At 41.8% G+C, this 27,168-nt stretch overlaps 2 protein-coding genes across 3 annotated transcripts in view; both read left to right on the forward strand.

The window, feature by feature from the left end:
• Nucleotides 1-1,396: 1,396 nt before the first annotated feature.
• esyt1a (extended synaptotagmin-like protein 1a) lies at nt 1,397-16,909 on the forward strand. Of its 2 annotated transcripts, XM_076095981.1 has the most exons (32): nt 1,942-2,050; nt 2,261-2,310; nt 3,074-3,115; nt 4,559-4,693; nt 4,932-5,005; nt 5,147-5,219; nt 5,306-5,395; nt 5,475-5,530; nt 6,956-7,076; nt 7,298-7,474; nt 8,020-8,102; nt 8,278-8,326; nt 8,626-8,715; nt 9,910-10,005; nt 10,094-10,165; nt 10,242-10,328; nt 10,604-10,753; nt 11,314-11,496; nt 11,592-11,768; nt 11,856-11,938; nt 12,061-12,109; nt 12,199-12,288; nt 13,273-13,368; nt 13,630-13,701; nt 13,797-13,883; nt 14,011-14,157; nt 14,760-14,887; nt 15,057-15,149; nt 15,251-15,382; nt 15,458-15,563; nt 15,672-15,721; nt 15,847-16,909. In XM_076095981.1, the coding sequence occupies exons 2-32, from the start codon at nt 2,296-2,298 to the stop codon at nt 15,872-15,874; spliced, it is 2,931 nt and encodes a 976-aa protein (XP_075952096.1). In that variant the 5' UTR covers nt 1,942-2,050; nt 2,261-2,295; the 3' UTR covers nt 15,875-16,909. The 2 variants fall into 2 exon arrangements, with proteins under 2 accessions (XP_075952087.1, XP_075952096.1); XM_076095972.1 differs by lacking the exon at nt 2,261-2,310 and having other exon boundaries at nt 1,397-2,050.
• Nucleotides 16,910-17,028: 119 nt separating this feature from the next.
• Nucleotides 17,029-27,168, forward strand: part of fmnl3 (formin-like 3) — a 33,664-nt gene continuing 23,524 nt past the window's right edge. The window contains exon 1 of the mRNA XM_076095993.1: nt 17,029-17,796. Within this exon, the coding sequence (XP_075952108.1) occupies nt 17,683-17,796 (114 nt within the window). The 5' untranslated portion in view covers nt 17,029-17,682. The remainder of the gene's footprint in view (nt 17,797-27,168) is intronic.

Below are 27,168 nucleotides of genomic sequence, written 5' to 3' on the forward strand. Positions count from 1 at the left end.
ACAAATGGTGGTTACATGTGTATTGTTTGGGCTTTAAGGCATATTTGGTGATTGGTACCAGTGAAGCATGACGTTACAGAAATTTATCTGTAAACATTAGACCATATTATCCAACAAATACAATATTTAATAGATGGCACAAAAGATCAACAATGACTGGGTTGCCATCATTATATATATCTTGAAAATATATACAGTATCTCAGTTGTAAACAATGCTCCTGTTAGATTTGGGAGAAAAAAACTCCTCTTGTGCCAGAAATAAGGTGCTATTTTCTTTCTTGCAAGAAAACATCAATATATTTTTTATGGACACAGCAAATCATATGTAAACCAGAGAGACAAAACAGTCATCAGTAATGAGTTTCATGAGGTTTATAAAGCAGCACGCCCGGCATGTGACAAGCCACCACAATCTGTGGTCAACATGTTGCACTGAACTTGTATGACTTCTTTACAACGCCTTTATGTAGCCTATATAATGATTGTATTGCACATCCCATGAACATATTGTACTTAAGCTCTAAATCTCATTGAAACTCTTATTGACTTGGATTTTCAAATATATCTACAGTCTATTTTTGTTGCTTTTAGGCCATTTCCTGAGATTAGCCAATATGAAACATGGTTATTGTTGCTTGACTGACTGCATCAATGTGTCTTCATGCATCTGTTGACAAAACGGATCAGCAGACCTCGTCACCCTCTCAGCAAACAGCTGTAATTGGCTGTATCCAGGCAACCAGGGAGCCTGGTCTGTTTTAGTTGCCAAGCATAAATGAGGCTATTAGAGAGAAACGAGTAAAACCACCTCCCAAACTCACCCGAATGACACATAAGAAGGGCTAACGTGAATTAATCTGCTTTTAGCTGGTGAGTAAACATTGCGTTAACATTTAGCGCACATCCTGGTGGTGTGACGACTCTGCCGCTCGGCTGTATACATTGATAATAACGGGAGCTATAATCTACTCCAACTCGATAAAAGCTGCAAAGCTACTAGGCCGACACCTTTCTGTCAATGAACCTGTTGGCGCTGTCACGCTCGGCTGTAAACGCTGCTGCAGTGGAGATGAGCGCTTGCGCATGCAGCAAGATTTCATCCGGTTATGTAAAAAAAGATAACGGATTGAGCAGCCTGTGCATTAAAGCAGTATTTTGGGCAAAAAAAGATAACGGGTTGAGCAGCCTGTGCATTAAAGCAGTATTTTGGGCATAGTGGTTACTTTAGTCTACGCGGTGATGATACTGTTACTCTGAATAAAACGTGCCCTTGGGTGTCTTCACATCAAATAAACATTCGTTCACTTTGGTCCTAATACGCTTCGCCCGCACGAGTCGCTGCATGACGCTACGAGTTAATTCTAGGGTTTAGGTTTCTACTGGATTTCACGTGAAGGAGGGCTTGAAGAAGAGCCCGCCCTCACGGGTCTTGGTCGCAGCTTGCCCTGCTCTGTGAGAGAAGCTCCACACGTAAATCAATTTCGGAACAGTCAGTTTAGCGCCCTGCGGAACTGAGGGGGAGCGCAGCGGAGAGAAGCGGAGAGAAGCGGAGAGAAGCTGCGATCATGATTTAACCGATCGAAGCCCGCAGTTCATCGTTGATTCCTCCATGGTTTCTATGTTCAAACGGTGGTAGGTCTTCAGTGGCGCTTGCCACTCAGTCGTAGAAGCATCGACAGCTGAAGGCCAGGTCGAGTCGGAGAAGTCAAACCGATCTTGCGATGCCACCCGCGGATGCAGAGCCGGGCATGAGCGGAGGCACAACGATCGCAGCCCCGGCCTTACCGAGCCAGCCCCCAGGTGAACGCGCATTGAGTGTGCTGTGGTCCTTTGCAAAATGCCTGAGTGCTCTTCTACCTGTGTACCTGGCCGGGTATTATGGCTTCAGCATCAGTGTGGTCCTCTTCGCTCTGATGATCTACATGGGCTGGAAACACAGTCGACTGGAGAAAGCGACGAGGCTCAAGTTTTCCATGTACCTCCAGGAGAACGAGAGAGCGTTCACCACCGAGAAGGCTTTCAGAACCAAAAGGGATTTACCTCCCTGGGTAAGCACCGAATCACCGCCTGCCATGGTCGTTCTCTGCTGTCTGTATCACCTGCCACATCTGACAGACTGACTCGACTTTGCATCACTGTGATAGGCTCTTACATGTATGTTACTCACAGGTACCTGCTGTTTATTCAGAAGCTCCAGGCTTATTTACATATTGCTTCCTTACAACTCATACGTGTAAGACTGTCCTTTGTGTTCACAGTATTTCCCTCCTGGCTACATATTTAAGCATTCCTGATGTGCAGTGCCTGGGTAATTAGTCCGAACTGCTGCCACCCAGGAATGTGGATTTAAATGTCAGACGATGGTCTTCTAGTGGGAAGTTGGAAAGAATGACACTAGCATTGAGTAGACCTTGCACTTTGTAGACGGGGAAATTAATGTATATACTGAAAACAAATATGTATCTATAGGAGAGATTCTCTGTGTGTTTCCTCTTCCTGTTTCACGACAGTAGAGCTGGTATTGACCTTATCTGGCTCCAAAAACATGATGACTCATAAACATACTTCAGGGCAGAGCAGGGGCAGTGACCAAGACCACCATATCTGGATAGAGAGCAAAAGAGAATAAACTGTGTGTGTGTGTGTGTGTGTGTGTGTGTGTGTGTGTGTGTGTGTGTGTGTGTGTGTGCGTGTGTGTGTGCGTGTGTGTGTGTTGGGACGGATATGCCTAATCTTGAGATCACATATCTCTGTGGTTTGTAACAGCTGATGTGCATGTGGTTTATTTCCTGAATAATGTAATTATTCTAAGTTGTGTTGGCCTGTGTTCTCTCTCTACTTTTAAGTTAAATAAGTAAACATATACATTACATATTTTATAGATAGAAGATAGATTATAGGTAGAAAGCTGGGGAAATTGTATAATAAAGTACAAATACTGATTTGTAAATAAACTCATCTTATGAAAAAGTAACATCTCAAGTATTTAAACTACTCTGCTCAGAGCTAGGTCATTTTACACTGCCGTGTTGTGTTTGAGTTCATGCCTGACCAATATTACTTGTCCACAGGTCAACTTTCCAGATGTGGAAAAAGTGGAGTGGATCAATAAGGTATGCTTTAAATCAGATGTTGCACTATGCTGTGTATTTTAGACATTAGGAGCTTATTAAGAATCATCTGTTTCAACATGCTTGTATGCCGACTGCTCCACTTCATTCAGCTGAACTCTTCAACAACAATGATTTCAAGATAAAGGGTTTGCGTTTCACTTGAGTAACTCCCACAGTGGAGGTACAATGCATCAAATTGAATATGAAGATAAAGAACACTTGTGTGGACTTTAAGTGACCCGGCTCCCGTTGCAGCCTCTCCATTGGAGCAGATCATCTCCCGCTGTAATTAAGAGGCAGAGAGAGTGGCTCAGATCATATCACGGAACTCTCTGTCTCTGTCAGTACAGTAACCTCGCATCAGCACAGGGCAAGTGTGGATGTGAATACTAATAATACAAACCGCCTCTCTGCAGGAAAAAAATGTAATGAACACAGTGACAGAAGCCCAGATTGTAGGATGGCTATTTGCTGAACTCATCTTTCAACAACCCAGGTCTTTCCTCCAGGCTTCCTGTCATGTGATCCAGCTGCTCACACTTGCCCTCTTTACTTGCAGCCGTAAACAAACATCAAACTGTTACCGCCTTTTATTATATTTTACAACTTGTAGAAATGGAAATACAAGGAGCTAGTGTCAGGTAATCTCTAATGCATCGGAATTGCTCTTTAATAGAATGCATCATTCCTAAGTGAATGTCTATAACCGTATCATAAATAATATAGGATACTCTTCTGTGGGCGTGGCCTGGTAGCATCACCAGTCTCACGGGGGCTTTGGAGGTCAGAGGATCAGTAAACAGTAGCTGACGGGACTTTGCACCAAGCACTTACACCTCGCACTGAAATGCTGCAGCTAACACCAGTGTGAGGCTGCAGAGTGACAAGACGGATACACTGAGTCAATTCATCACACGGAATTACATGTTTGCTCTTTCAGGAAATTATGGACTTCAGTATTATGTTCTCCAAAATAACTGGGGTGCACTTGATTGAATTATTTCATAACCCTCATGCTTATGCTCTGTCCTCTGTCAGATGTTTTTTTATTTGCTTCTCTGAAAAGCATTTAAACTACAAGTCAAACAGTCTGTGGTCATGGCTTTGTGAACGGGGTGTGTGTGTGTGTCTACATGTGTTCATGGTTCTTTGTTATTTGCTCTCCTGTTTTGGTAAATAGTTTCTTATTCACAGGATACCATTGTGCTATGACTGAGCGTTTGCACAAAAAGATAAATGAATTGTTATTGACAGAATTACATTACAATGTATGCAAACATGAACTTGTATTTATCATTGCTTTATACTATTCTATGTATCTTATATAACATAACTGTATGGCCAGCTTGTTAAAGACCTTTGCCACTTCTTGCAGGATGTAAAGGCTTCTTTACGTTATTGTTCTGCCAAGACAAGAACAATAATGATTGTTCTGTCATGTAGATCCTGCAGCAGGCTTGGCCCTTTATAGGCCAGTATCTGGAGAAGTTGCTGCTGGAAACCATTGCTCCTGCCATCCGTGCCTCCAGCATTCATCTGCAGACTCTCAGCTTCGCCAAGGTCAACATAGGAGACAAGGTATCTGAATGATCTGTCATAAAAGCAGCAATTTATTGTGTTAAATGTTCTATTACCAAGCAAAGACAGTCGAACACAGAATGTTAACGTGGGTAATATCTAAATCTGGTGATGCAGTGCTGGTGTTACTACCGATGTCTTCATCACAGCAAATGATCCTTTTCATGTGCATCTTTGCTAATGTTACGTCTATATCAGTCTTATGTGCTTTGTGTAATGCCAGCTGTTGTCTTCACAGGCTTTGAAGGTGGTTGGTGTAAAAGCTCACACAGAACATGATAAGCGACAAGTTATGTTGGATTTGTACCTGAGGTAATCTTTCACAACTTCTGTTTTTGCTTGTGTGTAAGCACTTTGTCAATCAAGTCACACACTGAAATATGAGGAACTGTGAAGTGTTCCTACACTAGGGAAGGGTTGGTCTTGTAAACATGTATGCTTTTCTACTTGCAGCTACGCCGGTGATGTTGAGATCAACGTAGAAATTAAGAAGTACTTTTGCAAAGCCGGAGTGAAAGGAGTCCAGGTATAAGAATTAATATGAAGATATTCTTTCAGAATAGTTAAGTGTCCTGAAAAACACCCAGTCAGTATTATATTTTCTCTTTGTAGCTCCATGGGAAGCTGCGCGTAATCCTCGAGCCTCTGATCGGGGACGTCCCATTGGTTGGAGCCATCACAATGTTCTTCATCCGCAGGCCTGTGAGTTTAACACCACTGAACCACGTCTAATTTCACACACGTCTGCATTTATATGTCTTTACTTATATCTGTGTCATAGAAACTGGACATCAACTGGACCGGGCTGACCAATCTGTTAGATATCCCAGGGCTCAAGTGAGTTTCTATGACAGAGTTCTGTGTCAATGTCTTTTAGGGTGCGGCTGCATTGATCTGTTGTGTCTGTTTGGTGTTTGTTTTTAATTGTTTCTTTTAAAGAGGAGTGCCTGTTTGTTGAGTAGGGCTGATGAAGTTTTGACATGCAGGAAAGGGGGCTGCGATTTTTGGAATTGACGGATACATTTCAGAGAATTTAGGATTTATTTAGCTACAAGAATCAATAAGGGTTTTATTTCTGTCTGTTGGATGATGGATCTGAGTGTTCACATCCTTAAAGGGTAAGTGTGGCGATATGCTACATTTTGTCTTATCAACAAATCATGGGAAAGGACTAAAACCAACAAATAATTGATCCCACTGAGGAGTCACAGCCTGACATAGTTTATTCCTGTGCGCCACAGAGATACTTTGTTGAGCTACTTAGTTTAACATTACCTGAAGGCCATCGTTGTTCTCTGCATACTTGGAAGGGGAGGGGCGAGCATTCAGTTGGTTGCAATCTGCAACCTCACAGACGCCACTAAATCCTACACACTGGACCTTTAAATACTTAATAGAACATCAAATACGTATTAATCCGCATCAGAATATAGTCCCCAACAAATCCAATATTTAGTCTTGTTTAAGTAACGTTTGCTAAAAACTACATTGCCCAGCTGTTTTAGAGAATTACTTGGACTTAATTCTTAAAATAAAGTATATATTTGTGATCTCTTTGTAAGAAATGTCCGTCTTTAGTAGAGGTGAATGGTCTCTGGGCTGAGTACCACAGACAAGGCAGAGAAGTTGAAAGACACTTTGTTGGTTTTGTTCTTTTTATGGTGTTTGTTGATAATAAGAAACATATTGATCCATGCCAGCCTTATCCTTTAAGTTTAACTTATGCCATATTGGTGTTCTTGTGATTATTCAGTATGTATATTACGACTCCATGCATTCATATGGAGGTAGTTATTGGGACCCATTATGTAAGGTCAGTGAACAATGTAGAATCAGCTACAGTAAAATTAACGATACTATTAAAATATAATGTGATGGTCTGATAAATGGGAACGATCTATTTAACATTCTTATTCAGTGCAATTGTCTGGTGGCTTATTCTACACTGTGTGTTACGATCTTATATAATGGACTAAAATTAAAGCATTATCAGATGTGTACATTTGTTGCTGACACATCAGTTCCCTCTGGCGATGCTTTCAATGACAGTTTGTCATCATTAGACGACATTAGCCAAAATGATTTCACAGAAAACTGTCCTCATCTTTAGCCACTGTGAGTGTCCTGTTGGTTCTGTTGCTGAGAACATGGATTTCATGTTATTGATGCATGTTGGTATTGTCAGCAGTAGTACATAGCCTCTGTCTGTTTGTCTGTGTGTCCCTCCTCTTTGTCCCCAACATCATTTGCATTCATTTACAGTGCCATATCGGACACTATGATAATGGATGCAATAGCCTCCCACCTGGTGCTCCCCAACCGTCTAACTATTCCCCTGGTGGCCGACCTGCACGTTGCGCAGCTCCGCTCCCCTCTCCCACGGGTAACTGTCTCAATTATGAATGACCTGGAGAAACATTGACCCACACAGACTGAAACTGCCTCAGCATATAAGCTGCAAGCAAACACATGAAAGTCATAAAGTCATACAGCAAATTCACATTGTGAAGAAAAAAAAACATGGACCCATGTTTTGTGCGGAAGCGAGTTGACTAACACTTTCTGTGTGCATGTGTTTTCCTGCATGTGTATGTACATGCTTAGGGAGTTGTGCGTATCCACCTGCTGGAGGCTGAGGACCTGACTGCCAAGGACACAGTCATTAAGGGCTTAATCGACGGGAAGTCCGACCCGTATGCCGTTCTGCGTGTGGGCACCCAGATCTTTACCTCCCATCACGTGGACAGCAACCTGAACCCACAGTGGAGGGAGATGTATGAGGTGAGAGCGAAGAAAACGTTTCCAGAATTCAGCCAAAAGAAACATGAGCTATATGGCTTTGCCTTGATATTCAAGTGCTGCAATCCCCACCAGTTTGTGTTCTGAAAGATAGAGCTTGCTGTTGGTGTCCTTGCTTCATAGGAATTGCATAGATAAATGGTAAAGTACCCGTGGTAAATATGTCGGAGATAAACAGTTTTGCAGATATTTTATCTGTTTCTTTGGTAGCAGGAAGTTCCTGTGTGTCTGAGATAAGCTGCTCTTGCAAAAACTGCTTGCTCAGGGACACATTTATCTGTTTTTCGTGGTTTTTGAAATTTGAGCAACTGAATTATATGTTAAATTATTAACGTCTACGTAGTACAAAACTGAAATGTTCTTGGCATTGTGATTCTGTTTGCATGTCCTTGTGTTATTGTGCCATGTGTGGCTGTATCTATATTTGTATATTTGTTGTGTGTTCTGTGTATTTGTCCATTTATGTGTGTGTGTGTGTGTGTGTGTGTGTGTGTGTGTGTGTGTGTGTGTGTGTGTGTGTGTGTCAGGTGATTGTCCATGAAGTACCTGGTCAGGAGTTGGAAGTGGAAGTTTTTGACAAAGACCCAGACCAGGATGACTTCCTGGGGAGGTAGCTTACTCATTCTCATTCATTTACTCTGTCTCGATGTGCTTCTCATGTCATTGTCATCTCTGCTTATAGCCACGTTGGGCCATGATTCTGTCGAAATTTAAACGCCTTAGTCTTTTTGATTCATGGCTTCATTGATCCTCTCTCTATCTCTCTTTATCTGTCTCTTTCTCAGGGTCAAGGTGGATCTTGATATTGTGAAGAAGGCCAGAGTTGTGGATGATGTAAGTAGTAATGCCAATGTTACATAAGATGCAGTGTTTCGCCATTACATTTATTAAATGCTTCTCCCTCAGATCATATAATAATTAGCAAGCACAAGAATGCAGTTATTATAAAGTCTCACTCTGGAAAACATCTTTGTGACATTGCAGTAATCCTGTTAGCATGTGATATTGCAGACACCATGTGCCTCCTCGTGATCTGCTCTGATCTCACCATCTTCTATCCTGCCATCCAGGCTCAAAGAAGAGCCAGAAGAGAACAAATGTGTGTTTAATGAGCCTTCTGTTTTTGTAAACAGTGGTTTAATCTGAGAGACGTCCCATCTGGCAGCGTTCACCTCCGGCTGGAGTGGCTCTCTCTGCTGTCCTCTGCTGACAGGCTGAGCGAGGTGAGTCTTCGCTACGGCACAGCTTGCTAAATCTTTTTTTGGCCAATCAGGGGCAGGTCTTCGGGTGGTGACGTGGACAAAATTCATACATTGATAAGTATCAGAGCTATATTTTTATTCTGGTCATGGGCTTAACAATAGTAGATGTGTAGATTTCAACCAGTTATACTGCAAGAAAATCTGTGTTTCTATACCAGAAAACCCCAAGTATGAAGTGTGGCAATGGTTCTAACATTATACTCTTTCGTCACCACAACAGATGCCTTGCAAATTCAGCAAACACATTTCCCCTTAACTTTTCTAAAAAAGTAGTAATTTTCCTAACTGAAATTGTTTTTGCCATGTGCATACACTGCATTTAATAGAAATATGCACAAGCCATATTTTTAGCTTAGACATTTAAAAACGGGCAGCAGTTGACCTGCGAGCATAGTTTGGCCACCGACGGTATAGAGAGACAGGAAACATTGGAAGAGACAGAAATAAAGTTATCCGGCTAGATTTGAACCGGGAAGATTGCAGTTAAATGCTGCACATCTTAAACCACTCAACCACCAGGACCACCAGGACACTCCGGATTGAGTCAAATGTTATTTTAGAATTTAACTTGGAAAAGAAATCCTATGATTTAAAGTTATTATGATTTAACTTGACTGGAAAAACTGGAAAAGATTCCTTGTCAAGCCACTCATGAAAAAGAGCAATAACAATGAGTTACGGATTGAAAACATAAAATAGGTAACACAAAATATATCCAACGTCAGAGTTAAACAAGAATTTTATTGTAAAATCCCTGGTATAGAATCACACAAACGATTACATCCCATAAACAATCTTAAGTGGAACCTTTGGGTGGGATGCCGATGGCTGGAAGTAGTTGTCACCTTATGTACATTGTTTTATGTGAGCCTGCAGGGTTGGGTTTACATACTTTTACCATATGTTTTATGTATTTTAATATGCTTTGTGTATTTTTACCTCAGGGACAATAAACACTTAGAAATCTAAATAAATCTTTTAAGATAAATAAGATGTCAAACAGTCAATCAATAACACAATCTTCATCATCAACTTGTTATTGATAGTATAAAAGTAGTAAAATTGTCGGTGGCCTCTGGTTGGGTGTTGGGCTTTTAGGGTCTCAGATCATTTTCCTCACATGCTCTTTGCTTCTGTTCATTGTTCTTCTACCAGGTGATCCAGAAGAACCAGAACTTGTCCACTAAGACGGCTGACCCCCCATCTGCCGCCATCCTAGCCATCTATCTTGATCAAGCTCACGCACTGCCCGTAAGACTATCATTATTCAGGACCCTCTCACGTCGTGTGCATTCCATTTTCATCTGTTACCCACGTTGATGTATTTAATATGTTGTAGATGAGAAAAGGCAATAAGGACCCAAGCCCAATGGTACAGATTTCCATTCAGGATGCAACTAAAGAGAGCAAGGTAAGGATACAATTTTAACCTTTTCTTAGTACATTGATCCAAACGCATTATTAATGTTTTCCGCTCTCTTCTGCAGACTTGCTACGGAACCAACAGCCCTGTGTGGGAGGATGCCTTCACCTTCTTTATTCAGGATCCTTGCAAACAAGATATTGACATTCAAGTAAGTCATTGTAGTAAGTGGTAGTAAGTAGTATAGTATTGATTGAACACACTAATCAAGCTAGCTGCAAAGATTTTACATAAATTACTCCAAAGATGCCAAGGTAATTAGGACACATAGTACTTTATTGATTTCTTCTCTGGTTTTAATACTTTTTTTCTCTTATATTCTGTTCTTTCTGTAAATAGAAATGTTTAACCTATTAATTGCCCTTTCCCCTTCATGATGTACTTTGTCCTAACTCCACATCTTCTGTTTCTGTGTTTTTGACTCAGGTGAAAGATGATGACCGTGCTCTGTCCCTGGGCAGTCTGAGCATCCCTCTGACCCGTCTTCTGGCAAACCCTGAACTCACCATGGACCAGTGGTTCCAGCTGGAGAATTCTGGCTCTGCAAGCCGCATTTACGTCAAAGTTGTGCTTCGGGTTGGTGTTTCACACATAGACTTAAACTCCTTTTTTCTGCTCACTTACACGTGTCGGTGTAGTTAATAAGTAAGATGGGATTCAAGCGGTTTTGGCAAGAATCAACCCAGCTGAATTGTCTGTGTGGGAAGACTTTGAAATCCCATCAGCTCCCAAAGGACGGCTTTGGTCTCAGGAAGCTAACATCAAACACAAGCTTCAGTATTACACCCACAACCCTTCAAACTGAGATCTCAACTTGAAACCAGATTTTACCATAGCTGTATGTGTGTCTTTTATCTGTTGAAATCAGATCCTGTTTATACATAACACCCTGAGATCAAAAAACGTGAGATACTGGAGAGGTTATAAAGTCCTCTAACAACTCGTGCATACTGAACTTAGCCCTATTACACACAAAAAATTAAAGTAAACAATCTACATGTCTTCTTTCTGCCTCATCTCTCTATCCTTGTGGGAACACTCTGCCCTTGTAAATACAAAAACAGAGAAAGAGAAACATGCATTTAATTTACTGCTTGGCAGTTGCTCACCATGATCTGTTATTTGTTTCCTGCTAGGTTTTGTGGCTAAATGACGATGCCACTCCTACGACTCCGTCCCCTCGGCCTTCGGCCCCTGGGCCTGGGATGGGTCAGGGGGGAATCACATCAGAACTGAACCCCATGGGGCCCGGCGGGTTAGCTAAACCTCAATCAACACGACCACAGCAGACCACGCCTGACCCAGAGTTTGCAACTGAGGTAAAAACAGTTCCCTAGAGTCAAACAGCAGCAGGGCCCATGCAGCCTCACAACATGCACTACAGTAGCTTGTCCTGCCCTTGTTCTGCTCACAGGGAGTGCTGCGTATCCATCTGGTGGAGGCCCAAAACCTGATAGCGAAGGACAACTTCATGGGGGGCATGGTGAAGGGGAAGAGCGACCCCTACGTCAAGATCCGTGTAGCTAGTATCATCTTCCGCAGCCACACCATCAAAGAGAACCTCAATCCCATCTGGAATGAACTCTATGAGGTATTACCTTTGGTTAATGCTCCTCTACTTATCTGATTCAATTATTAGGTTTCAGCTTCGATTTCATTTTAATCTTCTGTGGTTTAGGTGATTTTGACCCAGCTTCCTGGTCAGGAGATCCAGTTTGAGTTGTTTGACAAGGACATCGATCAGGATGACTTCCTTGGAAGGTGCGCCCTGACATTACAAATAAAACGCTGACAGCATTTCTTTCTACAGAGCTCTTATGACTGAAGGAAAATATTTAAATGAAAAAGGGGGACAAAGTATTGATCGAGTCCTGTCTTTGCAGGTTCAAACTCAACCTGCGAGAAATCATCAGCGCACAATTCTTCGACACGGTGTGTGACACATCGTGAACAGATCATTTACCAAATAATATTTGTATTTATAGCCTAACCTGGACATTTGTGTGTCACTCTTGTTACAGTGGTACACTCTAAATGATGTGAAGTCAGGCCGAGTTCACCTGGTGCTGGAGTGGCTGCCCAGAGTCGCTGACCTTCCCAGGCTGGAGCAGGTAACATATTTGCTCTTTTTATTTTATTTCATATTCTCTTTTTATTTTGGTATACAGTACCTTGGCAAAATAAAAATGATGTAGTACCATAGTTGTAATAAAACTAAGAAGCCTTGACTGTGCATACCTTTTTTGAACTATAAAAAACTATAATGCATTGAGTAATAATAAATAATACAAAATTATATATGTGCAAATAATTTAATGAAATAAGATAAAGATACAGGTACATAAAAAAGAAAAATAAAGTGCATAAATAAAGCTATATTTTCAAGGTAGAACCAGAACCTTGGCTGTGCACTTTGGTTAAACAAAATTGACATTAGACAAATTATTATCAGACAGGTTTAATTATTATTAGACAGGTTTAATATACAAGATCCAACATTCACATATTCTTACAAACTGATCGTGTTGCAGTCTTAAGGAGAAAGTTGTTCTTTCCATCATGAATCAGTTGAAGGTGTTTCTTAAGCCATTTTCTAGTAATGACCTTTTTTACTGCACCACTTACTTTATTTACCAAATTGACACATTTCTCTGAAGGCAGGGCCCCCAAACAAACAAATTTAAAACATATATTCAGATGTTTTTCTAGTTAAATGCAAACTGTGAAAGAGTTGTTTGTTGCTTTAATAGTTCCCCCTGTCCCGTTGATCTCTTCGTAGTGCACATGCAATATCAGAGATACGGGACACATTTTGTGGTTTCTGTGAGAAAAAAAAATGCATTTAAAAAGTCCCGCCAAATAGCGTAGTCTGGGTTAACCAAATCATCTCAAGTTACAATCTTTTTCGTGTGAAATTCCCAGTGTTTCCAAGCTGAGCAGCTGCAGAGATACTTTGCATGTAGGTTTGTTTCTGTCTGAATCTCAACTGCAGAATAAGATACTGACTTGATTTGTCCTACTCAACTTGGGTATTGCACCATAAGTCTCACTAAAATGCAGAGTCTCTGTGTGACATAATTTCCCACTTCCTACAGATCTTGCAGTACCAGTCACAGCAGTCGTACCACAACAAGGTTGTGCTATCATCCGCTGTGCTGTTTGTGTATGTGGAGCGTGCCCATGGCCTTCCGGTGAGATCATATCTATGAGTCCTTGGGGCTCTGTTTGTTGTTTATTGGGGCTGTGTTTTTACTTGCCCTAAAGAGTGCAGAAGTACAAGTAGAAGTAGTTGCTTTTAGTGCCATTATTTTGCATAAAACACTGTAGTGTCCCAATACAGCTGCATTCTCATTTATACATTAAATATCTTGTGATGTAATGTGTGTTTTAAATGCTGTAGATGCTGTTGATTACAATGTTTGCATTACAATGTTCTTTGAGTGTAATTTCAGTTGAAGAAGAGTGGGAAGGAGCCGAAAGTCGGGGCTGAGATTATTCTCAAAAGCGTTTCACACAAAACCAAGGTAGGACCATGACGTTTGAGATGAGCTTCTGAATGCAACACACGAGAAGTGCTGCTTGAAAAGTCTGAACATTCTGCTGTGCCTTCTTTCCTTAGATCTGTGAGCGTTCCACATCCCCTCGATGGGACGAAGCCTTTAATTTTCTGGTTCGGGACCCCAGAGATGAAACACTCACAGTGAAGGTGAGAGTCATAAACAGCAGCTGTATTTACACTTTTTGTCTGAACTATGTAGCTGCAAAGCAGAAAAAAATAATTTCATAACAATTTTATAAAAGGCGGTCTGAAAAGTGTTTGTGTCTGTCTGTAGCTCTCCCACTGCTGGGGCCAGGCCCTTGGGTCCGTCACACTTCCTCTCAGAGATGTGCTGTTCGAGCCGGGCCTGGTGCTCGACCGCTGGCTCAATCTGGATGGAGCACTGCCAGAAAGCCAGATACTACTGAGGGCCACGCTCAAGGTACGAACAATATATCCTTCTTATTGTCTCTACACTACTAATATACTGCCGTATGTGACCAAGTGAGCAATGCCTTGATTGCTATTATTTCTGTACTGTATCACTTACATTTCCCTCTATAGAACAAATATTGCAATATACTGAATACTTTACTGATGGTCCAACATCAGATTTTCAGCATTTCTTACTGAATATCATGTGCTGAAAGACAACAGATATCCCCCACAATGCCTCTGCTCTTGTCAATACGGGTATAAGAAAATGTCGATATACTTGAGTTTTGCAATGTTATGTTTTGTGATACTGTATCTATTCTCAAAAACACAGTATTGATTTTTAATTAATGGTTTACACAACCACCATACCACCAAAAGACACAACCACCATACATATACAGATACTCACAAGGTGTCCATCAATCACAGGGAAAGAGAAAGTCATCCTGGGAAATGTAGGAGATCACAGCCATATATATCCCTGTACCAGTATCTGATTCTTCCTGCATAGCTAGTCTGTAAAATTGAGTCCTTAGTCAGACATGAGTTAAATGATTATTATGCAGCAGCAATGTCTTGCTTAGCTGTGATCCGTATGTCCTGCAGGTCTTGGACACTCAGCTAGCGCTGTGTCGTAAGGCTCCAGGGGACGCAGGTAGTGACGGCGGAGTAGAGGAAGCCATTCCCAGATGGGTGCCTTCCCATCTAGACCTCAGACAGAGAAGTGGATTCATGTGAGTCACACATAGCAGCATCGATGCCACATGGTAGTCCCTGCCTCCGCTGTGAACATTGCAGTTATCAGGGTTGCCTCAGTGTCTTCCATTTTATTTGTATATTGTCCTAAATATTCAAAGACATCATTATGTAAACAATCACATTTTCTACTCTGTGTGTCTTTAGGGCTGATAACCCAAACTCAGCAGGCCAGGTGAAGCTTACCGCCGGCTACTCCATCGAGGAGAGCAGGCTTTTCATCACCATTCACTCTTGCAGGTCTCTCTATATGACACATGTCACCTCTTTATCGTCACCTTTTTGACCTGGAGCACTCTGTACCAACACATGTTGTGAATGTGATCACTATTAACCCACAGAGCGCTGGCAGCCTGCTCCAAGGACGGTGCAGACCCTTATGTTTCCTTCATCCTGCTGCCTGACAAGAAGGCTACCACCAAGAGGAGGACTGCCACCAAGAAGAGAGACCTCAACCCAGAGTTCAACGAGAGGTAAGATAAACAAATGAATCACTTGTGATAGTGAAGAAGTGAAAATTGTTAGTTGACTTCTCTCTCTTTCTGTAGGTTTGACTTTGACTTCTCTCTGGAGGAGTCCACACAGAGAAGACTGGACCTGTCTGTGAAGAACAGCGTCTCCTTCATGAGCAGAGAGAGGGAGCTTATCGGCAAGGTATATATCATCTTCTGAAATGAAGTTAGTCATCATCACATACATTCCCCGGTGTTGACGTAGTTATTATGTGAGACATCATCTTTTGCTTCTCCTTGTTGCCCTCAGTTGCAGCTGGACCTGGACCAAATCGACCTCAAGACTGGTATCCCACAATGGTAATCATTTAAACAGCTAAAGAACAATATTATATATATTAGAGCTGTATCAGCAATTGTATGTTCGTATATTACTTTCTTCAAGATTATTCACACAACAAATTGTATCCTTTCTGTTTTTCCAGGTACGATTTGGTAGCAGAGACCAACTAGAAGACTCAACGGTTGGTCTTACGTCCTATTTCATGTTAGGTGTTGCTTCTGTGATCTGTGATTTGTGTGTTTGTATATTCAGCTTAAATGAACATTTCCACCATCACTGAAGAAAAAAATGAAGACATATCTGCTCCACAAAAACACAGTTCATCAGTATTTATGAAACTTTACATGTTGCTTATCATCCGTAAAGTGTTAACTGTGGTGAATTCATGCTGTCTTGGACAGATTCTTCAGTAGAATATTTTGGCTGAATAGATATTTGATAATAATGCAACTATGTTGCACAACCTACCGAGTTTATATGTGTTCAAAAGCATGTCTAAGTCCTCTTTGAATTTTATTCAGAAAAGGGCTCATGCTGTGGTCAATATCTTAAGGTAAGATATGTTTATGGATTTACAGCATCCAACACAACTGAGAGAAATTCCTTAGAATTTTATTTTTTACGACTTTCAAATAATTCCCGATGTTACTTTGTTTGTATATGTTTGTATTATTGCCTTAAGTATTCCAAAGCTGTGCACAATTTGTCAGTGTTTATGAATTACATTCCAAATGAAGTTGTATATGTTTTAGCCAGAGCTCTATTAACGTTGCTTTTATAAATCAAAAGTATTATGAACCTGTACCCTCATATTTACCACTGCAAACAGAGGTATGATACTGTAAGCAGAGTCTAAATCACTGTGCTTTTATTATAAGAAAACTTTGTAGACACTGAAAACACATCGCTGGTGTTCTTACACCTATGCTTTTTTGTGTTTGCACGTATTGGTAGCGCTAAATGCAACAGGCTGAAGCTGTCAGCCATGTTTAGACTTCAAGCAAAACAGTTAGGACCTCATGAGAAGCAAGCTAACATTGCACACCAGCAGTGGGACAAAGGCTTGGGCACTGATTTGTGGTGATGGAAAGAAAATAGTGTTTTAAGAACTGAAGAAGAAAACTGCTGAGCTTTGACATTATTTGAACATATCATCCTGTATCTGCTGAAGTTGTTGATTAAAATTTGCACTCTCATGAATCAAATCAGGTTTATGTCCTTATTTTTGTGTGCTGTTTCTTTTTAAACTAAATTCTAAAACATTATTTTTTTCGTGTTGATGAAATATCATATGTGGCCACCAGGCGGCGACAACGTGCTGACAAGCCCTCACCTTTCCGTCCAGTTGTATTTGGGATCACTGCCTGCAGATGTGAGGGTGGGGGAACAGAAATAAAGCGATTGACAGGTCCTTTGACCAACAGGAGCGCCGCCTCCTCCAGTTTGGGGCGGGACTAGAGAGAAAACCTTCCCTCTGAGTGGAGGCAACAGCGAAGACTTTAATCACGATCACACAACAATAATGAATGGAAACACGTCGTAGCCAAGAAAGTTGAGCAGCAATTTAAAGTAACTGTTGCTTTGCATTTGAAAGTTGTGTGTCGCGAGGGGAAATCCTTTTTAAGTAATGGATTGGCCAGGCAAATTAGAAACAACTTGCTGGAAGAGAAAGCATCTGCACTTTGATTGTAACTTTTGAAAGTATAGGTGTTTTTAAGAGACGCTACTGTGGAGCACACTGTCAATCTTAAACGCGTGAGTAAAGTGTAAATGGCATTTTGGGACAGTGATACGAGACTACTGCACTGTCAGCAGTTTATCCCGTTTTTGGAGAAGCGGTTTTATGGATTAATCCGTAAATGAAGTTGTTGGAATATTTGGGAGATTTTTGATCTTTCGTTTTGCTTGGATTATCACCACTGGAAGACATTTAAGGATTCAAGTTGACCCCGGAGGATACAGCACATCTGGGGGGAAAATGGGTAATATAGAAAGCGTGGATGGCCAGTCGGAGATGAAGCATCACATCATGCCTCTGAAGGTTCCCATGCCTGAACCCACCGAGCTGGAGGAGAAATTTGCCATTGTTTTGGTGAGTTGTGATCGTCTCAGTTTGTGGTCAAAGAGATATATCTACCAACCTTAAAGTATGGCGCATTTTAACTTCTGTTCTGGCTCCATCTGCCTCATACATTAAATCATTTACAGAATTCAAAATTCAAAATAGTGCCAGCATAAACATCCCTAATAACGGATGGTGTTTCTGTAACAAAAGAGTGTATTTGTGCGCTCTTTTGGTTTTTTGTGTGACTTGGGCCTGCATGAAAGTGTAGTGCGTGTATTTACATTTCTGTATGGTCCAATTAAGAGCTGCAGATATTTTAAATGAACCGACCTGTGCTGTTCCGCCCCTCATCCCCCCCCCCCTCCTTTCTCTCTCTCCTGCGGTTCTTTTGTCTCCCCTGAAGTCAGACAACTCAGCGTTTGGCTGAAGTAAGCATGGTGAGAGTTGGCAGGGGTTTTGGCATTATACTGTATATCCTTGACAGAGCACATCTCGGCATTCTCCGCCTGGGTTTGTTTAAAGTTTTCTCGCTGCATGCGAACCATCTGAAAACAGCATTTTCTGAATTCCCCCAAAACTCCCACGCAGAGTCTCTCGCCTCCCTTCACACTCCACACCGGGCTGGAGTTGAGCTGTGGGAGCGCTTTGTATTAATGAGGACACAGTCAACACCCACTTTTACCGACTATCAACACAGTCACGCGGTCACTCTGTCACACTGGGGACTTTACAAGTTTTCTCTTTACAAGTTTTCTCATATTTTAAGCGAAAACCCCAAACATTCCCTGGTCACAGCTCCTGCAATGTGAGGGTTTGCTGCTTTTCTTCGTCTTATGTGATGGTAAACAGAACATTTTGGGGGGTTTTGCACTGTTGGTTTGACCAAACAAGTCACTCAGGCTTTTTCCCACTATCTTTTGACATTTTGTAGACCGCATTATGAATTGAGATAAATCAAGTAAATAGGTCAATCATGAAAATAATCTTTGCAGCTGACACTCTTTCGCTCAAGTAGATTGTTAATTAATCCAGTATTGTATTCAACTTCTTACCTGTTACAGAGTAGCCGGCAACAGTGGTTCCCCAATCTGGGATTGAGGATTTGCAGGAGCGCAGTGGGTTTACAAGATCATTCTGAGGAGTCACCAGATAAAAGGGATAATTAGAACAAATTCTTACAAAAAATCACTTTCTTTTATCAAAATGTAGTGGTTTTTTTCTTGACGTTAACAATTGCAATACAGTTCTTTTACACCAGAAAGTCATGCAGGCAGGTGCATTGAATCAGAGACGCTTACTCGCTCACGTTGTTCACAATGTTTTGATACTCAGCCTGTCAGTTCATATGGATTCTGCCTGATAAATGGATTGTAAGTACTCACTATGTGCCCTTTTCCTGTGAGGTAGTGAACTATTCTCTACTGGGCCTTCTAAAAATCCTTTAAAGTAATAGTTCAACATTTTGGAAGTACTTTTCTTACTTTCCTGCCGTGAGTTAGATGAGAAGAAAGATACCACTTAAATCGGAAGCTTAACTCTGCATAAAGATTGGAAACGTGTAGAAACAGCTAGCCTGTTTGTTTAATTCATACTAAAACCTGTGATGCCTCATTTTAAGGGGTCACAAATCAAAAATTCAGGGAACCGCAGGCCTACAGTAAAGCATTAATGGCACAGTGAAGGAAATACAACATTGCAGTTTGCTTTGGACGTAAATGGAACTTTTGTCAACGGTTTGTTTAACAATATCTGAGACATTATTGCCACTTTGAAGAGAACTGGCCTGACCCTGGAAAGCTAAACAGTTTGCTTCATAAAATAGTTCAGGACACCGCATTGGCCTTCTCACAGTCCCACAGTGGTGGAATATCTTTCAAAAGAGCTACTTTTTGTTATATTTAGTTGAGTAACATTTAAGCCATGCGGTATTATTCACAGAACCTGTATTTGAGTACTCTTTCCACACTTTCACTTTCCAAAAAGAAAACAGAAACCTCAATAACATCCCTCCAACGTGTTGCTGAATAAAGTTTTTATCACCATATTTCCTGTTAATTTTTTTGTGAAACAGTTGCATGGAGGTTTCACACAGGTACTTATTTAAACATAACCACACCTTGATTCTCTTCTGTTTAAGAGCTTAATTACAGCTTCAAGCAGCTAAGAGCTGCTCAGATAGTCTCATTCTTGAACACTTTGTGGATCCTCCATGTTTCTGGAATAAAGCCATTATTTGCTTGTCAGAGCTATCAGCAGCTACAGAGTAAAGCCCTCATATGAAGAGACGAGCACAGCAAGAAGCCATTCATGGCCTGCTTGTTGACTGCTGTGCTAATCCTCACTCATTATGACAATTATGCACTGTACTCCGCTGTCAGCACCATTGTGACAGCTCAAGTCGTGCCTCTTTCACGCAGACGGCTCCTTGCTTGGGACGGTTTATATCAAGTTTTTCCATAGGATTTGTAGGCGTCACATTTCCCATAAAGGAAAAAAAGATCAACATAAATCCTGCCCGGAGACTGGAACAATTTTCTGTTGTTTGACTGCCCTGCAACACAAAGTCAATCCCTGTTATTATGTTCAGCCGTGCAGAGCAGATGATTTCTATGCAAGCGGCAGTAGACTCAACATTTCAGTTGTGTTTTTGACTGGGAACATTTTTCAAGCTCTCCAACCCCACCCCATCCCATAGTAGCCCCAGATTTCCTTTACTTTGTGGGAAAGAACAACATGCTTGTATATTTTCGTGTTCTTATCAGACAATGGACGTCTCTCTGCCCTGCTGGCCCCTTGTTTTCGAGATAAAGGCACATCAAAAGCTTCTGTCTAAGCGGTTGGAGCTCTTCATGAAGACAAGGCCATGGATCTGTTCTCTGACAGTGGCTGTAAAGTATCATATACTCCAGAAATAGTCTGAGGGATTCACTCTGCTTTTTCTAAATTGGGCAGGTTTCTTTGTTCAGTATTTGTTAGCGGGGACATAACCGGCTCCGTCGCAGCCTCACAAATAACACGCGTTCCATAAATGGATATTTTGAAAGGGGTACATTCCCCTTCTCTGGACCACTGTGTTTCCTGCTGCACGATGGCATGCTGGCGTGAATGGATGTGTCTGCATCTGCGTGGTGGGACTGCCCTCCCCTCTCAGACACAGACGTCCCACTGGACTGACAGCAGCCCATAATGATGTCATGGGTGCAGCAGCCTTCGCCAGTGTAGTAATATCCCAGGGCTAATGACTTTACCAGGACTGCTCTACTGTAGACGGTGGAGGGGAGCGGAGGAGGGGCGAGACCCCTGGGCTTAGCTTCAACTTCTTCATGCGGTCTGCTAATAAAATGCCTGGGTCCATTCTAACCGGCAGCATGTGCTAAAGGCATCGTCTCCTTCTCGTCTCTTTTGTCCAGCATCCTCAGAAACAGCCTGAGCTCTGTCTTTTGCGGCTGGAAACAGCTGCCTGGCGTTTTCCTGTCTTCGTTTTACAGGGGAAACTGCATTGCTTCCAATGGTCGTTGTGGTTGGTTCGCTGTACAATAAGAACTGTGTTCCTTGAGGCTGCTACTGGTGCATACCATGCCATTAGTTCAGCTAGTGATACAGATCTACCTAGACCTCACAGATGCACAACATAGAAGCCATATCTTTAAAATTATACCTTAGTCATTAGTAGCATCCTCTTGATAGTTTTGGCTCTTTTTTCCCCTTTCTTTGCTCCAAATGAAAGTGGAACCTCTCATTCACTCACCCACGCAGAGTTTCCTACCCTCCTATTCCCTGAATTCACTCTCACCGTGGGCCTGTCCTATACAAAATACCCTTCTCCATATGACTCTGTCCTTATGAAAATGAGGTGAGATCAGTGAGTAGCATTTTCAAAGTTGCACGCCTGGCCTCGGATCCTCTTTCAAAGTGCCCGAGTACCGATCCACCACTGGATTCCTGCGGTCTAGTCCCAGCTGAGGCCACAAGAGAACTCAGAAAGGGAAAATTCTCTTTGAACTGGCGGTCTGCCACTGTTCTGGGTTGTAGTGACTTAACCAACATTATTAAACAGCGCACACATATTTAAAAGCTGTTATGGGAGCAGCTTTTGATTATTTACACCACTTGAATGCGTTGGAAACCCTTCTAACCGATTTGTCTGACTCACAATCTGTTATGCTATTACATCAAGTTGCGTCATTCGCAAATGTGCCGTTGCAGCTTTTCTTTTGAGATTTGACGTTATCAAAATTGAGTAGCAGCAAATGTTGGGAAAACTACAAATGGAAAAAGTGGTGGAGAAATCCGACATGCTGACGATGTGACTCCAGCTGTCTGTCTGACGTCACTGTGTCTTGGTGGCGGAAGTCTAAAGAAAGCTGCAGCGTCTGATAGATGCCACTCTAGTGGAACTAATGGAATCAAGCTGCGAGATGTGTTTATTGGACATAAAACTTAAATCATTTGCTTTTGTTGAATGGCGGTCGCAGTTTATTTATGTGCTTACTATGTCTACCACTCCCTTTCTCTCACGCGCCATCTTTTCTAAAATAAGAAAATGTGTTTGTTATAAGTCATTTAAGTTTGAAGTGTGTGTGCATCTGGCTCAGCCACCCACCACTATAACCCAGGAAGAGGGGGGGGATCATGGGAGTTGAGAGCACACAGTTAAATTGGTTTTAGATCAGCGGAGCAGGCAGGGGAGGTTCAGCACAAGGCTGCCCACCTGGCTCTCTCCACCCTCGGGCTACAATTACCCAATCTGGACCAGGCTTTATGGGGAGTTTTAGTGCTTCTCCACTTCTCTCCATGTCGTTATTTTGGAAAGCAAAGGTCACGTTAAAGACCATGACTGAGCAGATATAACACATCCCCATATGGCCACATTTGGGGAAATTTATTTGCTGCTTATTTTAGAGTTAGATGAGGTCGGTCAATGCTACCGTCATGTCTTTATGGAAGATGTGAAGCTACAGTCATCAGCCAATTAGCTTAGCATCAATACTGGAAACAGCACCTCTAAAGCTCACTAGTGAAAATGTTTTATTTAGTTTGTTTAAAATACAAAAACCAAAGTGTAAAAACAACAAGTTTTGTTTGGACATATAGCCATGTTAACTATTTCCCCCTGTTTCCAGGATTTGTGCTAAGCTAGTTGTATTGGTTGTATTGATTTGCTATACGTGTATTTCCCAAAAATGCCATCTATTACATTTAAAGCCAGACAGACCAACAGAGATACAGCACAAGAAGTATTTGTTGTTTACCTTTTCAGATTCTTTTCGGTGAAAGATTGTTCTTCTTCAACTTTCAAGCGTATAAGAAACAGCAACTCAGCAACTAGCACACGCTGTTTGTGCACATCATTGAAATGTGTATATATCTGGATGTGTTTATCTATGCAAAGGATCTGCATGTGTTTTCCATTTCTATGCATACGTTTATTTTTTTGGTGCGTGCATTTGTGGGGGTTTGCATGCTTCTCTAATGCAGCTGCACCGCGGCTGTAGGTTGGAGAAGTGGTTTCCTCCTCAATACAATGGGGACTCTGTCAGTCAGTGTTGTTTTAGAAACGGGGCCTCATCCCCTGGTGCCCTTTGTGCCGCTACACTCTTTTTACAGGGATGCTCAGAAGAACCGCTGTAAACCCATTTAAAGAGCCAGTGGATTATAGCAGCTCCCTCTCCTACACACTGGTGACATGATGTCATTATTTCCCAGGCCTTCCTTAAATGACATACAGTAGCTTTGCTATATCTTCTCCTTTTTCCAGACTTCTGCTTCTACAGTACCACTTAAGGTGAATGAAGTCATATTGAGAAACAAAGGGGAAGTTTTTAAGACGTGACGGGTAACGTGATTCAGCCGTTCTACGTGTCTTGACTGTCATCTGGTTCCTCTTTATGTTATTATCACCGTTTCCCCCTCAATGCAAACTTCAACCGAGAAGACGAATCCAGTTTGATTAAGAAAACTTTTATTTGTACACAGCCCAGGGTCAGATTTGTCGCCCTTTCTCTTTGGCCGACCTTCATCTTTTTAACTGGGTAGTGTGTCATAAGGCCGCGCCAGCATGAGTTATTGAGGCATTCATGTACCTGCATTCCTGACATTCCCTGTGTATATCATCTCTTGGCCGGGGCTTCCCTGGTCCCTGCTCGGACGCACGGAGGAGAACAAACAGGATGTTAGCCAAGCAGGAATGTACGAGTACCTCCGATTCATCACCGATTGTAGTATTTATTTATAACTCAGTCCTATCCTCACTTATATCTTTGTTTGTGTTCACATTTCCTAGTTGCAATGCTTAAAAAACACCACAAATAAATAGGACAAAGTAGTTGTCAGGTGGGATTGCTGGGACAGTTTTATCTCTCTGTTGTTTTGGAACACAAACACTAGATAAGCTCGTTCGCTCACGTTTGAAGCTTGAGGACCATCTGGCTTCAGCAGGACATTTTCGTCTTTATCTCAGGCTGTGGCCACTTGTTCGACTTAAAGAACCTTGCGATGATAACGGTCTCTCGCTATCACCGCTGTCGATCACTGCCATGTCACCGGGAAAATATATGGATTAGCAAGTGGGTTCCGAGTGGTAGTTCCTTGATTTATCAACCGAAAACCAACTTCCTGTTGCCTTGACTGGCTGTGGAATGACCATTTGGTCTTGAGTTGTAAAGAAGGGACGGCAGTTATTTCTCTCCACAGAGTGACTCAGAGGAGAAGTCACACAGTAGAAGACGTGAGTTCATGAGAGAAGAGTCTTCAGAGTGCATTCAGGCAGGGGAAGGGAAGGTTTGTGGACTAGCAGGAGGGCAGAGAAGAAGGTGGGAGAACCTCACACCACAGCTGCAAACTGTGTTGCCTTTAAGCTCCTGATTTAATGGGGATTTAACACTCCATAATATGGGCTTCAGCCATTAGAGGAGCTTTGAGTTTTGACCATTTGTGCTCTGTTGCTGAAACAAACAGTCAAGTTATCAGATATGCGAGTGAAAATTTGGATCCATGATGAATCATTTCAAGTCATTTAGCCGGCAAAAAACCCCCCGGAAATTCACTAGTGTCAGTCTCTCAAATGTGAGGATTAGATTTCTTTTGTCTGTTTTTATTTCATAAAACATTTGGTCATCGACTCATGTTTGCATGTAAATGAGATATTCCCTTACCTGTTATGCTAATATCTTAATAAACAAGCTCTTAACTAAGTCTGTTTGCTTTATAAACAAGGACAAACATTCGGGGGAGTGGACAGGGAAGAGTACTGAGCTCCATGAAAACCTTTCTTCTCCGCCTGTTCGAAAAAACGACTTGTCCTCTCTGATGTCTGTCCCTCCCACCTTCACTCTCTGTCTTTGGGAGAGAGAGCTGGTAGCATCTGCTTTGTTGGGCTCCCAGTCCTCCAGTATCTTTGTGCAGGACTCATGCTTTGTTGTGATTGCCTGGTTCGTGTTACCTCGCCAAAGAGCGATAGGGCGATCGGATGTCTGCTCGCAGAAAGGGTGGACAGTGTTTTCTCACACTCTGCTCTGTCGCTTTCAATTCCACGAGGCTTACCTGGAAAAAAAACACCTACAGTTCATTCATACAAACATAAACACATTGTCAGAGTGGGTGTGCAAAAAAACACACGCTCGCATTACACGTAACAGAAGGTACGAAGCTGACATTACTCAGACTTAAGGAAGTCCCTGCAGCCCAGTGACGACAACCTCTCATCCGGTCTCCTCTCATTGTGTTTCAATAACAAGGAAAAGGAGGAATCCAAACAATAGCGTTCATTAATGAAAAGCTGGTGTGATTCACGCTTACGTTTACCATGAATGATGTCATTAAATAAGGCCACCGTGCCTCGTTGAGCCCCACCTGATGCAGTCACCAGGGTATGTGGCATGTACAGTGTGACAGATGTTTGTTTTCTATTGAGCAGTCCTGTTCTTCGTAGCGTTTGTGAGGGTGCAGACACATTTATCTTGAACTATATCCATCTGTCTCTGGCAAAAGAACTGGAGCATCACTTTCTTTTCTCATTGCGAGGGCCTGAAATATGCTTAAATAATAACACAGTCGTGCCAAGTCCCATATTCATTCTGTTTTCGTTGCCTCCTTGTTGGCTCTGCCTCCTGACGGGGATCAGTGGCCGGCCTTTTTCCAACCTCTTCAGACAGTAACCCTCATTTCAGCTTACTGGTCTCCTCTCTCTCCTTATTGGCTGGTTCAGTATTTTCCGTTCTTACCGGATCATTGAAATACGTTCAGAAAAAGTGTTCCTATTCCATAGCTGAGGTGCTTTGAAACAATATATACCAATGCTTTTCTTATGAAGAAAAAAGAGCCAGACACTATTTTTTTCTTGAACATTTTAAATGATAACATTAACAATCTATTGACCAATTTGTTGTTCTTGAAAAGTAAAATAGAGACCATATATATATACAGGATTAACATCCACACAGGATCTGTAAAAGCGGATCCATGCTTTTATTTCTTGTAGGCTCGTAACTGTTTATTTTCAAAGCTAAAGCTGAAGCTGTAACCAAATTGAAAAGAACATATTACATTAACGCTAAAGTCTAAAAGGTCAGAGTATTGATTTTAAAATGAAGTTATGTGTCTATAAATCAATTGATGGGTTAGGACCGCCATTTATTGACACTGGTTTGAAGGGATAGTCTGACATTTTGGATTTACGTTTTTCTTGCTGAGAGTTAGATGAGACCGCTCTCACATCTGTCTATAAGCTACAGCCAGCGTAGCTCTAGCCTCAAGTTTAATCTACAGGAAAGACACACGAGTGGCTTTGATCTCCTCATTTAAATCTCTGCAAAAAAGACATTGAGCATATTTCACAAATGTTGAACTATTCCTTCAATATTCAGATTTTAAACTTGAACTGTTATTTTCTAGTATTTGTCTTTGATTATCTGTTTATCTTGTACTGGTTCTCTAAAAGACAATCTGTGAAGCGTCTTGAGTTGCCATTGCATAAGAAATGTGCCAGATATTAGTGAATAAATTAACCCAGCCTTTCCTCGAATGTTTGATTCTAGCTCCGTGCGTTGTGGTGTGCAGCGGTGACCCGTTGATTATGTTGGCTCACAGTGTAGTTGTACCGTAAGTCCCTTCTTCCTGCACCCCGCCCTGATGAGCAGACACTCCGACTTGTCGGAGGTAAAGAAGGCAGTCTGGGCCTCAATGTCTGCTCTGCCACAGGCTCTGGCCAGCAAAGTGAGCTCTTTAGCCACCCACTTCTCTCCCTCTGATGGTTTACACAGGCCAGACTTAGTTGTCATCAGCTCAAAGTAGATAAAAACACAGACTGTGGGTTTCCAGATCAAATCTAATTGAATGCATCTGCTTAGTTGGCCACTTGTAGGGTCTGACAATTAGATTTACATGGAATAAGATAGAGCA

Source organism: Anarhichas minor, unplaced genomic scaffold (genome assembly GCF_050575085.1).
Source record: "Anarhichas minor isolate MPS153535 unplaced genomic scaffold, ASM5057508v1 ptg000003l, whole genome shotgun sequence".
In the NCBI taxonomy this organism is placed as follows: domain Eukaryota; kingdom Metazoa; phylum Chordata; class Actinopteri; order Perciformes; family Anarhichadidae; genus Anarhichas; species Anarhichas minor.

What these genes read in the sequence shown, in the direction of transcription:
- esyt1a (XM_076095972.1), top strand. Translation starts at nt 1,724, where the DNA reads ATGCCACCCGCGGATGCAGAGCCGGGCATGAGCGGAGGCACAACGATC. An exon ending in TTAGATATCCCAGGGCTCAA is followed by an intron (nt 5,531 to 6,955) that starts GTGAGTTTCTAT and finishes ATTCATTTACAG; the next exon opens with TGCCATATCGGACACTATGA. An exon ending in AGACAGAGAAGTGGATTCAT is followed by an intron (nt 14,888 to 15,056) that starts GTGAGTCACACA and finishes GTGTGTCTTTAG; the next exon opens with GGCTGATAACCCAAACTCAG.